This window comes from Siphateles boraxobius, unplaced genomic scaffold (genome assembly GCF_051911475.1).
Source record: "Siphateles boraxobius isolate OS27281-9 unplaced genomic scaffold, OSU_SipBor_1 1, whole genome shotgun sequence".
Lineage (NCBI taxonomy): Eukaryota > Metazoa > Chordata > Actinopteri > Cypriniformes > Leuciscidae > Siphateles > Siphateles boraxobius.
Window position 1 is genome coordinate 25743477 of NW_027508699.1, and position 17319 is coordinate 25760795.

The 17319-nt window shown below is 35.6% G+C and overlaps 2 protein-coding genes across 2 annotated transcripts in view; one reads left to right on the plus strand and one right to left on the minus strand.

The window, feature by feature from the left end:
• The first annotated feature begins 250 nt into the window (after positions 1-250).
• LOC143739181 (von Willebrand factor C domain-containing protein 2-like) lies at positions 251-5240 on the plus strand. Its single transcript, XM_077231454.1, has 3 exons — positions 251-814; positions 2404-2533; positions 3851-5240. The coding sequence occupies exons 1-3, from the start codon at positions 470-472 to the stop codon at positions 4024-4026; spliced, it is 651 nt and encodes a 216-aa protein (XP_077087569.1). The 5' UTR covers positions 251-469; the 3' UTR covers positions 4027-5240.
• Positions 5241-5623: 383 nt separating this feature from the next.
• The window catches only part of b4galt2 (UDP-Gal:betaGlcNAc beta 1,4- galactosyltransferase, polypeptide 2), a 147637-nt gene continuing 135941 nt past the window's right edge, over positions 5624-17319 (minus strand). The window contains exons 6-7 of the mRNA XM_077231373.1: positions 15794-15898; positions 5624-10078 (exon numbers count right to left, since the gene is read on the minus strand). Of these exons, the coding sequence (XP_077087488.1) occupies positions 9928-10078; positions 15794-15898 (256 nt within the window). The 3' untranslated portion in view covers positions 5624-9927. The remainder of the gene's footprint in view (positions 10079-15793; positions 15899-17319) is intronic.

The following is a 17319-nucleotide window of genomic DNA, read 5'->3' on the forward strand; positions in this document are numbered from 1 at the left end:
TATAAATATTAATTTAATATTAATTTAATATATTTAATATTAAAAAAATATATTAAACTTTCATTAGCACGTATAACTTCATTTAGAGTAGAAACAAAGCATTGTGGTGTCACTGCAACATGGTTCTGTACAATGCACAGTATAACTATAAAACGAGATTATAAAAGTAAGCATAACCATTTTAACACTCAATAGACACACAAAGCTGCAATAAAAGCGAATGACTACTACAGCCTATCAATATTCTGGTATTCGTCTGTCACGTGTAAATTGAAAACAACCCAGGAGGAGTAAAACTTTCCCTTTGCGCAACTGCATCCAAGGCGCGCACAGCCCAATCTAACCCTGAAACGCATAAACGTATCCGGTTTAGTTATAAAAAGACTTTTGCAATAGCAAGTTATTGAGAATAGAATAGCAATATCTATTTATTTGCAAGTCTTGTTTTGGGACTGAGAAGTTTTCGGTGATGGGCATACTCTGGGGTTCCCCGGGGAGTTTTCTTAATGTCTTGCTCACCCTGTTGATCTGCGGCCAGTGTGCTGTGGCTTTCTCGGGCACTGGACAACAAGAGACGACATGTGAGGCAAACGGCAGTGTTTATTATGTTGGCGAATGGTACTTTTTAGACTCAGATCATTGTACCCAATGCGAATGTACTACAGACGGGTCTGCTTGCACGCGGACTGAGTGCGCATCCCTGCCTGCCGCCTGCATCCATGTCAGCCATTACCCGAAAGACTGCTGCCCGGTTTGCGAGAAGATCGGCTGCGAGTACGGGGGAGAAGTGTACGAGCTGGGGCAACACTTTCAGGTGAACTGAACTTCGTTTGTAACACTCAGCTTACAACGGTCACATATAGAAAGAAAGAACAAAGATGTGTAACAAATTTACAATATTTTTACACTAAGTTGACGGATTTAGACTGAATGCCTTCTGACTTTATATAGGCTATATTTTTCGTTGTTGCTCTTTTTCGAGCCCTTAACATAGTGACCAAATCAAATTTTAATAAGAATTCATTCGGCAATAATTGTTCTTAGATGAGTGACCAGGTCCCTTTTTTCAATGTTTGTTTAGAAATTCCATAGGCCACCTAACGTTTCGGTTATTTATTTATTTTCCCAGGGGCGATGACTGTTTCAAAGGTTTGATATTGGTCCCAAAAGGAAAATTCAGAATATGTAGCGCCATCACGTGGCTCAAGATAAAGTTAAAGGGACAGTTCACCCCAAAAATAAAATATTTGTCATAATTTACTCACCCTCGTGTTGTTCCAAACCTAAATGAGTTTCTTTCTTCTGTTGAACACAAAAATAAGACATTTTAAAGAATGCTGGTAACCAGACAGTTCACGGCACCCATTGACTTATATAGTATTTTTATTTATTTATATATATCTTTATTTCAATGAATCTAGTTTGTTAACAGGGATCTGTTGTGCTGAGAAATAGGCACGCAAATTTGGAGTCAGTTAACTCTTCGTATTCAAATTAGCACATTGTTCAGTGAAAGGGGATGTTTGTGCAACATTTTCAGCTCTAGAGGTCCATTTAATGAAATGCGCCTTAAAGGGAGAACGATTCCTTCATTCATTCACGGATGAAATAGCACTTAGTAAATTTGTGTCCGAAACAGACATTATTTAGGTCTAAGATCACTGATTTAGCAGCACTCTTTGTGCCACTTTGTCATTTAAGTTGTATGTTGTTGTTTTTTTGTAAACTCAGAACAAAAGTAGCCCTTTTTTTCTGAAAGATAATAGTTTAATTTGAGCCAATTCCTACATACCCATTCTTATGCATATTTATTCATTGTGCAAGTTAAAAGCTAATACAGTAGGTTTCTTGTTCTGAGTCAAGGTTAAGAACAAATCTGATGCACAGAAGACTGGAATCACAAAGGGCAATTTAATACTCTGTTTAAGGAATTGAAAAATGAAATATCTCTGGTGGCACAGGCTTGGAAGAAGCGGGGCTTATATGTGCTTCATTATCTCCTTGATTTGGTTATTATGGCTAATGGGGAATCCCTGAGGGGAAAATTGAAGCCTTCTGACAGACTCCAAGGAATACACTTTGCCTGAGCTGACATCATTTTCTTCCAGTCCATTTAACCCAACCTCCAGTACTGTCTGAGCCACAGGTGGTAATGTGGCTCCTACTTAAACAGCCGTGTGGGAGTGGAATTTTATCACATTCTTCACATTATAGGATGTTAAAACGCTGTGTTGGATTGGCACAACATCAAATGTCTGCATTATGTATACAAGCGAGCAATCTGATAGTCCTGCTGGTTCTGTTTAAAAAGCCTTTTGAAAGAATAGAGTAATACACGTCTTTTGATGGAATTGCATCAATTGATAAGCTATGTTCAACTGATGATTTGCACTTGATTTACAGCCCTCGGCATGCCATCATTGCACATGTTACAGCAACGGTATCGCCCGCTGTCAGGTAGCAGACTGTGTCCCTCCACCATGTGTTAATCCAGTCTATCAGAAAGGGATATGCTGCCCTCAGTGCATGGATGGTAAGGTTATTTTAGAATTTAAAAGAAAACTTTGCCATGTCTGTAAGGCTGATTAAACTTCTATGCAATTGCATCGGTCTCGACTAATGCAGTATGACATTCTCATAGCCTCAACACATAATTTGAGGGCACAATTTTGTTGGGTCTTTGTTAATGATGCTGGATGTAATATCTTCATATAATTCATTCAATAACAGATGGGGAGGTTCAGATGCCGGGCCATGTGCTACACTGGTTTCTGCACCTGAAATAAGATAACGCTCCTTATGAGTTAACCTTCCACCGTATTGTTTTCTCTGTACACTGTGAAGTATGAAGGCAATTATAGTGTTTACAGAGACTAAAGATAAGGCAGGCAAAACAACACACATAAATCAAAGCATATACTTCACCAATGTGATAAATGATCAGTTCCTCAAATGGTTGCATTTTTGTTGATACAAATTGCCTCAGTGTTGGAAAATGTTAAATTAAGTTTTCTGTTAATCTAAAGTAACTTTAAAATTAAAGTAAAACCTTATCTTAAACATTAAACACAAAAAAGCATTGTGCCATTATCTACACACTCTAAGGCTTCCTAATTAGTGGTTCTTGCTGAGGTTTTGCAAAAACACATGACCTTAAGTATTTAAAATTCTGCACATAACTTGTCTAGCATAGTTTGTGCTACAGACATGAATAATACGCAAAGTTGTGCGGCCTTTTGTGCAGAGGTGATCTGTTACTTTTCTAAGCATTCTGAATATCAATTTTTACAATTCGGATGATAAAACAGGGGAGAGACTTGAGGGGCTTTTCTGGACCACATGGACCAGAAAGCAACTTAATTATAATGCTAAAAAAATAAAGTATAAACTAAATATATTTATTTATTTTTAATGTACCCCCTCAACAACTATTGTTTAGTAAAAAAAAAATCACAATTTATTTTGGTTAATTCAATATATTGACATTCAGTTTCAATTTTTTTTTTTCAAAGTTCAGCGCATACCAGAAGAAATAGTATATCATAATTAAGTGCTTGCCTTCAAATACTGTGTTGGGACCCTCAAGTCAAGATCTGCAATTGTTTGGACAAACAGATAGTCCAGTCCCAAAACTCACATTATTGGTTGAGTTAGTGTTGCAGGCTGGTTAGGGTCAAAACAATGCTTTAGTAAATTGACAGTGTTTACACTTGTCTGAGGAATCAACCAATGAATGGCTTTTATATAGCTGTCTTTGTATGTTAAGATGGGATAGGGGGAAAAAATGAATAATTCACCTTTATCTACAGATAATGGGCTTCATTAATCATCTCTCTCTTTGTGGCTCCAGGGCCCAACTGTTACGTGAATGCCTCTAGGACCCAAGTGATCCCTGGGGGTGAGCCAGTGTGGGTCGATTCCTGTACTAAATGTCGATGTCATGAAGAACAGGATGCAGGTTATTGGGAAGGCCACCGTCTGGCAATGTGTTCCCATATACGCAACTGCCAGCCTGATGAGGGCTAAACTGAGGAAAGAGGTCAAAAATGGGGTCATATGTCATCCCAATTTATAAAATGGATGACAAAAACTCAGCAGATATCTACAGTAAACCACACTTCCTTATGAAAGTGCTGAGGATATATAGCCTACAAGTTTTTAATGATTAAAGAACAGTCTGTTATTAGTTAATTAATTTTATGATGTCTTTACTACCTTTCTGGGGCTTGGTAGTGTGCATAGGCTGTCAATGGAAGAACAGAAAGCTCTCAGATTTCATTTAAAAGATCTTTATTTGTGTTCCGAAGATGAACAAATATCTTGCGGGTTTGGAACGACATGAGGGCGAGTAATTAATGACAGATTTTTAATTTTTAGGTGAACTAACCCTTTCATATTTCACAATTATTAATGTAAATTGAGTGGGTATATTATTGCTTTGACTTACCAAAGGGATATTCCCTAATAGTCCAGATAATAGAGCTTAGTTTTGTGACACCTTTTTGGCATGGTTATAAATGGCACAGTGAGCATATTACATTGTTTATATGCTTTTTAGTATCTACAGTGCAGTTTTGTTTAAAAAACGTTGACATTGGGCACTGTGTAGGGCACTGTGTAGTGCACAATTGAATGAATGAGGCATTTTATATAGTGCTTTCATATGTACTACTGTACACCCAAAGCGCTTTACAACCATGTCAGGGTCTCTCCTCAGCCACCACCAGTGTGCAGCATCCACTTGGATGATGCGATGGCAGCCACACTTCACACCAGCTACTGGTCGAGAGGAGAGAGAGTGATAGAGCCAATTCAATGTAAGGGGTTTATTAGGAGGCCATGATTGGCAAGGCCCAATTGCACCTGCAGATGCGATGATCGTATGCTAATCTTTGTGATTGTTTTTTTTAAATATATTTATATATATGATTTGTTGTACTGTAGCATGTTTGTTTACATAGTTTTCTGATTCAAATGCATGAAAACCAAAGTATATTCAGACTTCAAGACTTACATTACTGCCATGCAAGCATGGAAACAGCTAATGTAGCATGGAATACAAACAAACTAACCTATCATAAATGAATAATGTATAAATAAAGCATACTATTTTTTGCTTTATTTCTGTTCTGACACTTCATTCAAAGCTGTGGGAAAATTGCTACTTTTTTCGAGGCTTGTATTTGCAATGACAGCAATGACAGAATGTACACAAATATAAATAAACCACAAGTGATATATGTGTCTTGTCTTATTATCCCATATATAAATCTGAAGGATGTTTGTGATGTTATATCTACTAGTTTATTGCAACATCTGTCACATAAAAAAAAAAAAAACTTTTGAGGAACATATTATTGAGTTTCCTCCACATGGCTGACAGTTTAGAGATACGATGTTCCCTTTCCAATAAACGACCATGTCCCAGAGCAGTGATTTTGACTGGTGCTGCTAAAAGATGGGTGTTATAATAATCAGGTGTAAATATGAGATTTATTACTTTGTTCAGATCCTTTTAGCCTCATAACAGTCTTCATATAAACTCCATATTTTTGCACACACAAACAACATTAACATATGGCATTCAACATTCGTTCCACCCCAGAAACCCACCATCAAATTCTTGTAGCATCAGATTTATTGATTGTATACAAAAAGTATGTTTGATATGACATAATGCATTCTATATAAGATATAGTATTTTTGACATTCAATGTACAAAAAACCTAGCAAGTATTTAAAAATGTGCCCCAGACACGAAGACCTGAGGCCATCAGTAGTTTCTTACGCAAGTCATTGTGTAGGTGTGAAACTTTCCCACTTCTGTCCCTCTCTCACATAAACAAGCATCGAGCACAAGATGGAGTTATTTCCAGAAAATGACTGAAGGGAAAAAGGGAGATGAAGGAGAGAGGGTGAGCATTACGTGTGTGTGTGTGTGTGTGTGTGTGTGTGTGTGTGTGCGTGCGCGCGCGCGCGTTCTCAGGATGGGAGGGTTTGCTGACCCAAGGGTGAGATAAAAGAATGGCATCACAATAAAAAGTGCATTCATTGTGGCACTGGTGTGATTTTGCAAACTATAAAGCGAGAGTTGCTTAAGTGAATGGTGAATATATAGCATCCTGATCTCAAGGACAGCATTTGTGCTTCGCAAGGTTGGTAATGGGAGTTGTGCGAGCTTCACTTGATTGCATTTGTTGGCACAAGAAATACGAAAAAATTTCATATTTGGATGGAACAATAAGATGATTGTATATATTTATGGATGTTTTTAATTTTATAAACGGCAATAAAACATTTATAATATTATCGAATTCCATTCAAAAGACTAAAGAATGTATTTATATCGTAGACTTTAATGCAGCTTATTTGCCACTGGGGCAATATAAGAATGAATTAAGATCAAATTAATAGATTGTATCACCAGACTAACTTTTAAAAATGCAGTTTTCACCATATACTTTTTCATAACCTTGCCCTTAAAGGTGTACTCAGTAATTTTATAAATATGTAGGTAAAAGAAATCTCTTGCTCTCTCACAAAGCCTGCATTTATTTTATTACAAATACAGCAAAAAACGTAATATTGTGAAATATCATTACAATTTAAAATAAAGGTTTTCTATTTGATTTTATGTTAAAATGTCATTTATTCCTGTGATGGCAAAGGTAAATTTTCTGCAGCCATTTCATATTAGAAATCATGCTGATTTGGTGCTCAAGAAACATTTCTTCTTATGCTGTGCTGCTTAATATTTTGTGGAAACAGTGATACTTTTTTTCATTATTCTTTGATGAACAGAAAGTTCAAAATAGCAGCATTTATTTAAACAATGACATAAGTAAAATGTATTTATTGTCACTTTTGATCAATTTAATTAATTCTTGCTGAATAATAGTATCAATTTCTTAAAAGAAAATGATAGAAAAAACCTTTTAAACAGTATATAACTGCCCTAATAAATAAAAAATAAATTAGTCATTAGTCAGGTAGCATAAATCTATGATGACTGCCATATCAATCAGCGCAACCAACACAAAATGACTGAGTACACCTTTAAATTGAGAGATATAAAAATAAAAAGTTTCCCAAAAATTACTACACATGAAAAAGTATCATGGTGTGTCAGGCCTGATATGTGTCTCTCCAATATGTTGGACCTAGTTCCCTTTACACCATATGGACTTTATTCTTTATTCCATTTTTTAAAAACAATTAAGATAATGTAAATGACAAGCACTCAGCAACATTTTTTTTCTCCTTTAATTTAATACGTGCCTTGATACAAGAACTCAAAAAAGAAATAATCTCGCTCCGGCTGAAACCGATTTCTTTTCATTTGCCAAGATATTTCGGGATGAGCATAATGTCTTTTTAATATGGATATTGGCTAGAAATCTCATTCGAGTTAAAGGTTTCAGGATTCACTGCATTCTGCAACACTGTTCTGAGCATTTAAAATGCAGGTCACAGAGCTACAGTATTGAATATTAGTGAATATAATCAATGAACAGTTCTGAATATACTCGACTATGTGCAAAGAGAGGGCATATTTCTATAAATTAAACTATAGACATAATCTTTAATGCTATCAATATAGCAAAATTCAAAGAGCTTAAGGCAAAATTGTGTCAGGTAAGTTTTAGCAGTTATTTTGCTTGATGGTGAATGTACAAATAAGTGATGCACTTTTAACTGACAGGTAGCGGCCGGCACCTATGAGACAGAGGTAATGAAATACTTGAGGAAACCAATGTAACACAGTGACTGCTTGGGTCAGCAGTTAAGACAACACAAATGCACACACAGAAATGAAATAGGTTGGTGAGGCTAAACTGAAAGGCATGAGGAGAAAAGAAGAGGAAATGTGTATTTTAAAAAGGTCAAGGAGAGTGGCTGGGGCTCTCATTAAAGACTTCCTCTGTGCTGGGCTGAAATAATCGTTGGTAGCACAAAAGAACGTCCACGCACTGCACAGGAAAGCCGATAAGAGAGAAAAAATAGCTAGTACTCCCCTCACATTTACCCCTCATAAAACATCTGAAGGCATCAGCTTGGTGTTTTCAGGCAGTAAAATAAAATGGTAAGAAGGAATAAGGAACTGTAAAACAAGTTATAATGGGGTCCAAAATTAACATTCGCCAAATGCCAATTTCAAGTAAAAAAAGGACAATGACGCTGGATGAAAAATTAAGACTAGTCCAATCTTATGTTCATATATGATTTTGTTTTTATGTATGATGTTTTTTGTCCTCCTGAACTCCTTGTTCGACATAAATTATCGTTCAAAAGTTTGGGGTTGGTACGATTTATTTTTTTATATGTTTTTGATCAAAATCTCTTGTTTTTTTAAGAAAAATGCTCACCAAGACTGCATTTATTTGATTAAAAATACAGAGCAATGTTGAGAAATTAATTAGAATTTTTAGCAGCCATGACACAGTATTCAGTGTCACGAGATCCTTCAGAAATCAAAAAAATATATAATAATACTGAATTAAAGTATTAATTTATTTAATTAAAAATCTTCCAATACTACACATTAAGATAGAGGCCTACACCAAAACAAAAACATGAAGGAAGAAAAATTGAAGTAAAATAGGTCTTCAAGTTATGACATTTTTACAAATCAACAAAGCCTGAACTCAGCTTCTAATGATCTGTGCTCTCACATACAGTATAAGCTAAACAATCTAAAAGAATTCCTTTGTCCTAGGGACAAAATGTTCTTATAAAAAATGCCAATATTCATTTCTGGCCAGAAAGACATAATTGTGGTATGTCAATTTTCCCAATTCACTCAAATTGGCAGGTGTGGCAAAAGGTTGATTTTGGACCCGGGTTGAATATTTTATGATACTGGAAATATCAAACCATAATTTATATATAGCCTCTGTAAAAGATCCTCAAAAGAGGAACAAGACTCTAAGACTGAATGATATGGGCATTATTTGATCAATGCACTCTTAACTAACTTCATCCTTCAAGTTTTTAAAAAGAAAGCATTGATATATGACAGGTCTAAATATGAATCTTTGAGGTAAATGAGAGTAATCAAACAGAGTGCGGCTCGTAGCACAGTCAGTTTTGAGCAGGTGGTGATAGATACAGAGGTTTGATCATCAGTAACTTCTACAGAAGCTCCTCTATCTCCAAGCGAAAGTTCTTGCCGTTTCTCCAGGCATCTACACGGCAGCCAGAGGATCTGCAGTGACGATCCATATTGGACCATATTGACTGACAGTCATGTGCTTGTAGGACTAGTCCAGATCCAGTCTAATCACATTACATAATTGTCCCCCGAGTTCTCACGATAACACCGCGACGAGGGTATCATCCTCAGAAATGGCGAGAAGTATCTTCATGGTTGATGAAATTCAGCTTAGTCCCAAGAGACGATTCAAAATAAAAGAGAGCGCAAGAGAGACACAATCCAAAGAGCCAACTTCAAGCACCAATTTATCAACCTCACGTGATTCACCAACATCTGTGATACGAAAGAAGAGATTTGAACACTGCAAGCATCGCAGGTACAAAGACACATTCGCTTTTGAAATGTACAGTATGTTCTGACTGATCAAGTGACCAAGCAGTTCTTTGTAAATCATCGTCAGATGTTACTCACCACAACCAGAACTGAACAGTCCTCCCATTAACAGCCTAAAAACTTGTATTGATCCTCAAGGTCTGAAAAAAAAACAGCCTTTGGGGTATAACGATGATGTTTCTGTCCTTCCAGACACCGTGTGCACATCTCGTTCTGGATCAGGATTCGAATCCACAATAAGCTTCCATGTATTCCTGAGAACTATCCAGCATATCACTGCTGTATCATAGGAAGGTGACCCTGGGCAGAGTTTGTGTGTGTGCGTGTGTGTGCTGAACTTTAGTAAGATCATGGTCTCTCGGTCAAGACCTGGTAGCTTTCTATCCTTTGAAGGGTCTGGGAGGAGGCTTGCCGATCTCTACGGAAATGTTGGTATAGAGCGGATACTTCTTCACAGACACCACTCTGTACATCAGCGAGCTGATCCCATCTTTCGTCATGGTGTTCTTGGTGTTCTGGATCTTACTGAACCTAGAGAAAGAAGAAATACAAACCGTATTAGCTGTGCCATGGATTTAAGATGGATTTACAAAACCCACAAAGGGCTCAAACTGGACTTGATGAACTCTCAGAACAGAGAAAATTGAAAACATTTTACCTTAAGTGGTACAACAGCTTGGTTTGAAGTACCTTCAAAAAGACTTCAAAAAAATTGTTGTATCTTATTTACCTCTAAAAGTTTCTTAATAGTACCTTAAGGGTATGTATTACTATTCAACTAATATGCCACTTTTAGGGGTTGATAAGATACAAAGTCGACCCTTTATGGATACTGCCCCCATTGACAAGCTGTTGTACCCCTATTTTTTTCTGTGAAATACCAATAGTCATTATGAACTTGTAATCTTCTCCTTAAACTGCAGCTCTCAAAATTAAACATGGCAGATTAGAACTCAATCTCAATGACACTGGTTCTCCTGTCTTGTAAATAAACACCATGACCTGCTCCATAGGTGCCATCATTGATTTCAGAGCTGAAGATAAAGGTTACCAGTTAAAAGCATTGATTTTGGGTCTATTCATAACACAAAAACATAATTTGGCTTCAGGAGACTTGGGGTATAGCGTACAAGTTGTCATTGTTATATAGTTATATATATATATATATATATATATATATATATATATATATATATATATACATTTTTTTTTTTCATTTTGGAGCTTGACAGTCCATACTCCTTGGAAAAGATATGAAAAGATTCTTTAAAAAAAATAGTTTTCATGTTTCAAGGGAAATAACAGGTTTGGAACACCATGTTTTTGGTGGACTATTCCCTTGGCAAGCTTCAGGTCCCATGCCAAATGTATGTTCAAATGCGTAACTGCCACAGCATAGAGCTAGTAAAGCCAAGCTCCTTGGTCTAACTTTCAAGAATTGTCATACTGATAAAACAGATACTTTAAAGTAACTGCCAATTGATAATGTCAAAAAGGGTATCATAATACAGAGCACTGCTAATATAACGAGTACTGATACAGAAAATAGGGTTATACCAATGTAAACCAGCAGGGGGTGAAATAACATTTATAAAAGTGCACAGAGCATCACTCTCACAAAGAAAATAACAAATGGACCACATTTATCATGTATCAAAGCAAACATACATTTTATGAGCCACATTGAACATTTTCAAACACTTATATAACAAGTTTTTACAATATAATACAGCGGAGAAAAGGAGCATTTTGGTTTGGGCTCTGGAAGATAAGAGAAAAAGAGATGTTAGCCTATGAGACTCCCGTGGTTTATCAATCAAATGAGAGGTTCCTTAAGTTCAGCTAGAAAAGCAAAGTAGAGGAGTATTCAGGAGTTGTGCTTCTCCAGTACTGTTGTATATTACATCTTAACCTCCCCTCCCTTAAGAGACTTCAAATGATATTCATTTCAACATTTCGGCCTTAGCCGCAGAACAACTGTAATAATAATAGGACACTTGCTCTGAAAAATGCCACAAAAGTAGGAAAGAGAGCTCAAGTTGTCCGTTAAAGGGTAGCTTGATTTATGCAACGCTATCAACTTCCATATCAGTGTAGGTACCACAACGAATATTAGAGAGTCTCCAGATAATGATATATGCACACGGCTTGAATGAAATTGGAGTATTTGAGAGGGTTCACACTCAACTAGAATTAATATTCATGCGGACCAGTGTGCGGCAGCACTAACTAATCTGGGGAAGGTTGATGAATAGTAGCACAGCTCCTCCGGCAAGCATAGCGTCTCATTACGGAGGTTGATGCTCTTCTGCAGATTGACCAAACAAAGACGGCTGTGGCAGTAATAGAGCTGAGGAGAGGGCAACCATTCATCAATTCTAGCAACTCTTTTGAAAAACAGTGCGCTTGGCCAAACGCAGCTATTTAATCCATGAAGTAGGTCTAAAAATCAAATGACCTAAACCTGTGAAAGGAAAATAAAACAAAACTTAAAGTGCCGGGAAGTAACTTGAAGTTACCACAACCTAAATGATGCAGGAAGTATCAGCTTCCCTATATGAAAATATATATTACTGTTTATAGTTTGAGGTCGGTAAGATTGTTTTTGAAAGAAATGTATACTTTAATTCAGTAAGGACATTAAATTATTCAAAAGTGACAGTTAAGACATCAATATCTCAAATAAATGCTGTTCTTTTGAACTTTCTATTCATTAAAGAATGTAAAAAAGTATTAACGTTTCCATACAAATATCAAGCAGCACAACTGTGTTCAACAATGATAAATAATAACAAAATGTTACAGGTATTGGTCGATATTGGATATTTATATAAATATCCAATATCTACCAATACCTATAAATTAAAAAACAAAAACAAAAAATCAGCCAATAGCCAAAATGGTGTATAAGATATATCGTACATAGCTTAAGGTTAATTCTGACTGGTTGGTGGTCAGCACTCTGAATAGGGAAAAGCCTCATATGAAAAGAGAAATTTGGATGAAAAGTGATCATTTGAGGTGTAAACATGTCATTAAAAAGACAGACAAGGCTCTCGAGAATAAATGTATAACTACTAAATGCAAGCTGAAGCTACATAAATACACTGTCCACCCTACAGTTATAGACAAATTACAGGGGAAATGAGGCAAAATCCTACATTAACACAGGAAGTACGAAAAATGCTAATAAGTAATGCTTGAAAGAGCTGCATAAATAAATGTCAGTAATCCACAGTATTTCCCAAATCAGCTTTCTTTTATCAAATTTCCTGCTCAACTTTAAACGGCTGTTAGGTTTAAAACTAAACCTCTTATCACGTACAAACGAGCCATTTTAGAATAATCCCCACAAGTCTCTAATGGAGGCAATAAAATCTAGAGAGGAAGGGATCATACTCTAAATGACTTCCCATTATTCTAGTTATGTGCCAATCAATTATTAATCAGATGCCCAGATGAGTTGTGACTCTACCACCTACACTGATGCATGTCTGTGTGTGTTATATCAGCAGTGAAAGGGGGTGTTTCAGAGATGCGGTTGAGATCCATCAATCTCAGACTGCACTTCCTGATATATTGATTGTCATCGAGCCGCAGTGCCCACGTCTGTGTCGGTCTGTGGATGTTCATCATCACATGGATAGCTCACTTATTTTGTACTCTAATATGGAGCTTTTCTGACTAACGCCAAAATAAAACTGCTGTAAAATTGTGTCACTGGTGTCTGTAGGATTTTTATGTTTTTGAAAGAAGTGTCTTATGCTCACCAAGGCTCCCTTTATTTAATCAAAAATACAGTTAAAACAGTAATATTGTGAAATATAAATACAATTAAAAAAAATCTTTCAGGATTCTTGAATAATGCCCAAAAGAAACAGCATTTATTTGAAATAGAATTTGTTTTGTATCATTATAATTGTCTTTACTGTCACTTTTGATCAATTTAATTATTCCTTGCAGAGTAAAAGTATTAATTTAAATTATACAATTTTAATTTTAATAATGAAATCATTTTAATTAAAAAATATAAGAAAATATTTACATAACCCACACGTTTAAGTGGTAGTGCATCTTGGTTTCAACACAACTATCAATCAGCAAACACTTTTTATAAGTAATAATATTAAATGTTTCTTGAGCACCAAATCAGCATGTATAAGAAGGAATTCGAATTTGCTATAACAGGAATAAATGACATTTTAAAATATTTTCACAACACTTAATTTAAATTGTAATATTTCAAAATATTGCAGTTTTTACTGTATTTTTGATCAAATAAATGACAGCCTTGGTGAGCATAAGAGACTTTTCGAAAACATTTTAAAATCATGTATACACTGTATATGTACAGTATATATACAGTATATATGTAAATAAATATATATAACCTGCATTGTATCTATATCCTGCTTATTGTATATGTACAGTATATACTGTATACAATATATATATATATATATATATATATATATATATATATATATAATTTGCATTGTATCTGTATCCTACTTATTCCTGCAAGGTTTTGATAGAGCAGCCCTGGGTTAATTGAACAGCATAAAACAAATGTTTCAGCGAACGATAAAGGGCGCATTTTCCGGTCTGATGGTTGTACTGAAGGTGGATCTCAGCAATCGAAACTGCATCATTTTACCCGTTTGAGACAGAACACAAACAAACGACCTGTCTGTGACAACAGGCCTACTTTAGTGTGACATGTTTCAATTCATTAACTTCAGCAAAGACACCTCATTCATTTCTACCCGTGTTCTTATGTCCTCTCCAGTGAAATTGAGTTTAGCATGCGCTCGTGGCTCTCTGGGTGGGCTGTGCTCATTACTTCAATTGTCTGAGCCACTTGTAGGAAAAATACAAAAAGAACGAGGGAGAGGGAGACATAAATAGAGAGACAGTGAGTGAATGAGAAAGAGAGATCAAGGGAAAAAAGAATAAGAATGAAACTGAGCAAAAGTGAATAAATCACTGACTCTTATCTTTGCACAGTGAGAGCTGAGTGAAACCGCCAACCAGAGAAAAGACCAATCCTAACTTTTAATGGCATTTCTTTTGCTTCTGTCTTGCCACTTCGCTCAAAGCTTTCCCAAGATTGACAACCACCAAGAAAGAGTGGACCAACCTGCAACTGCAGGAATCGTTTTGCAATTAGTTTCTCCGCTGTGAAGCTTTTCTACCTGTGAACAATCTGGCTCGCAGCCCACCGTCCACGGATGGGCTTATCGACTCATTGATTGGGCTATTTTACACACGGTGACGTCTGAGCTATTCAAGCATTAAGAACCTCCGCCAGCTGGCATTAACACACACACACACACACACACACACACACACAATCATATTTAGAAGACTGAATGCATCTTAAAAAGAACATTTTTATAGCCCCAGATAATTGAGTGACAAAAGCTGGACATATTTTGCAATACACAAAACTAGCAATTATAATGAGAGTAACTGAGTGGATTATTACATCCTAATAGTTTATTTTTCTTTGGACAAAAATGTTTCTTAAGTTCAGGCAATATTTCATGTTGTCTGTCATATTTTACTAAATAAAATAGTTTTTTTTTTAACAAAAATATCCTTGGAACTGTCAATGTGTAAAATATAATATAATATTAATAATAACAATGATAATAATGAAGACTAAATTTTAGCCACATTTCTTGATATTTTGAAAAATCATTGCTATTATTAATAGTTCTTCTTTGGTCTTTATCACTGAAAACAAATTCACATTTTTATCAGTAATTTTTTGAAGATAAACAAGGATGTACTATCAAACTAATTACAATTAATAAAACATATCACCCTTTAAATGTCAAATACAAACATGAACTGAATGTTACATTATGTTAATGAAGCAAAATAGCACAGCAATAATTTTAATGATAACTCACTGCTGAAACTATATCAGGTCTAGGCTGGTTATTGCTGCTTTGGTACTGACAAAACTTGCCATGATGGTGTTAGAAGCAGTGAAGATAATTGCAAGAATATAGTCTGTATATACAGTATGAATAAATGTCAGTAATATCAAGCAATTACTTATATCTGCAGTGCAAAAGGGTTCTGCTGTGTTTTAGATCAATAAGTCACAATAGGATACTGTAAGTGGTGTGATTTAACACTTCCTAACAGCGCTTCTGAATCTTAAGCATTCTCAGGCACAGACGGTGGGCGTTTCACATGACACAGCGATGAGGTGGCAGGAGAATAGGATCTTACCTCTGGGGGTTTGGCTCATTGTGCTTGTCTCTCTCATGCTTGATCATCCTGTAGCGGCCGATTCTCACGTCAGGCCGAGACACTTTCATCCCATTTAGTGTGATTCTGACAGAAAGGGGGAGAACAATAGAGAAAAATTATAGTTAGCGTATATGAGTTTCATATCGACTGACTGATTGACCTCCCGCAGTCCAACATCATCTAATGACTGTCATAGTCGGTGTTTAGAGGAGAGACAGAATCACCCAGCTCAAATTACAAACACTTTCTGTCTGTTTCTTTTGTGTCCACCTTCACAAGTAAGTTCAAACACGTTCAAAGTTTGTACCAAAATTGATGAAGAACTTATATACAGTGCTATAGCCATCATGCTGTTATTGTCCTTTGGACATAAAAATAAAATAAAAATGAAAACAATACATCTTACCCTAAATAAAATAACGACCATGCAATTCAAAATATAATAAAACAATAAATTTTAATATAAACATTTAATAATAATAATGGTTTTTAAAATATTATTATTTTTATTACGGACTTTTTAATAATAATTCCAATTTGTTAATAATAATAAGGATAATAATATTAACAACAATTATTATTTTTTGTTGTTGATGTTAATATATTATTATTGTTATTGTGTAACAATTCATATTTTTGTTGTTGTTGGACTTTTTAATAATAATTGAAAATTGTTGTTGTAAATAATATTAATAATAATTATTATTATAATTATTTTTAAAAATCATTTGGTTCTTATTTGGTATTGAAGTAGACAGACTTTACTATCAGTGACTTGAGGCTTTCACTAATTAACAAACAATGAACATCAAGCAGCTATAGCTAATCAAAGACTCGTTAACCCACACGAATGCCAGAAAATGTCAAATGAGCAGAAAACTAGGCAGAATTAGAAAAACAAAGCAAAACAAGTCAGTAGCCGAGAACTGAGTCGGCAATGTTTGCTTAAGAGAGCAGTCAGACTACGCAGCTCCACACACACCCAGCCTGAAGTACAATCCCATTTGTTTGAGTAACTACAGCTTAGAGCGACTCAGGATTGCTTGAACAATCCAACCATTCTAATCTCCCTGCTTGGCTCCAGGTCTTGGCATTAGTGCAAATCTTATGTTTGTCATGTGAGCATCGTGTCGTTCGAGCTCTGAGCCTCTGTTGCATTTCTGAGGGATGACGCCTTTCTTAAAGTATATGATTAGATGGAAATCCATCCGAGGAGAATAAGGGCATGCCTATTCCTCTGTGTTTGTGTAGGATCTTAAGATTTATAAAAAATGTTTTAAAAAAATTGTATATACCTCATCCTAATAATACAAAGCCTTAGTCATAAATAATGTAGCTAGGAGGATTGAAGGAAATCTCTCGGTATTCTTGACCCAGAAACAGAAAGGAGATTTCTGAAGGCCTGAGATTATAATGAGAGAAAAGACAATGTAAACAGTAAAGACAACATCATAAGAGAGTGGATTTGTAAACGTCACTGAGGACAAAACTTGATGCGTGACAGT

Coding starts and splice junctions, on each gene's coding strand:
- LOC143739181 (XM_077231454.1), top strand. CDS start 470: ATGGGCATACTCTGGGGTTCCCCGGGGAGTTTTCTTAATGTCTTGCTC. Junction 815..2,403: donor AGCTGGGGCAACACTTTCAG/GTGAACTGAACT, acceptor CTTGATTTACAG/CCCTCGGCATGCCATCATTG. Junction 2,534..3,850: donor CTGCCCTCAGTGCATGGATG/GTAAGGTTATTT, acceptor TTGTGGCTCCAG/GGCCCAACTGTTACGTGAAT.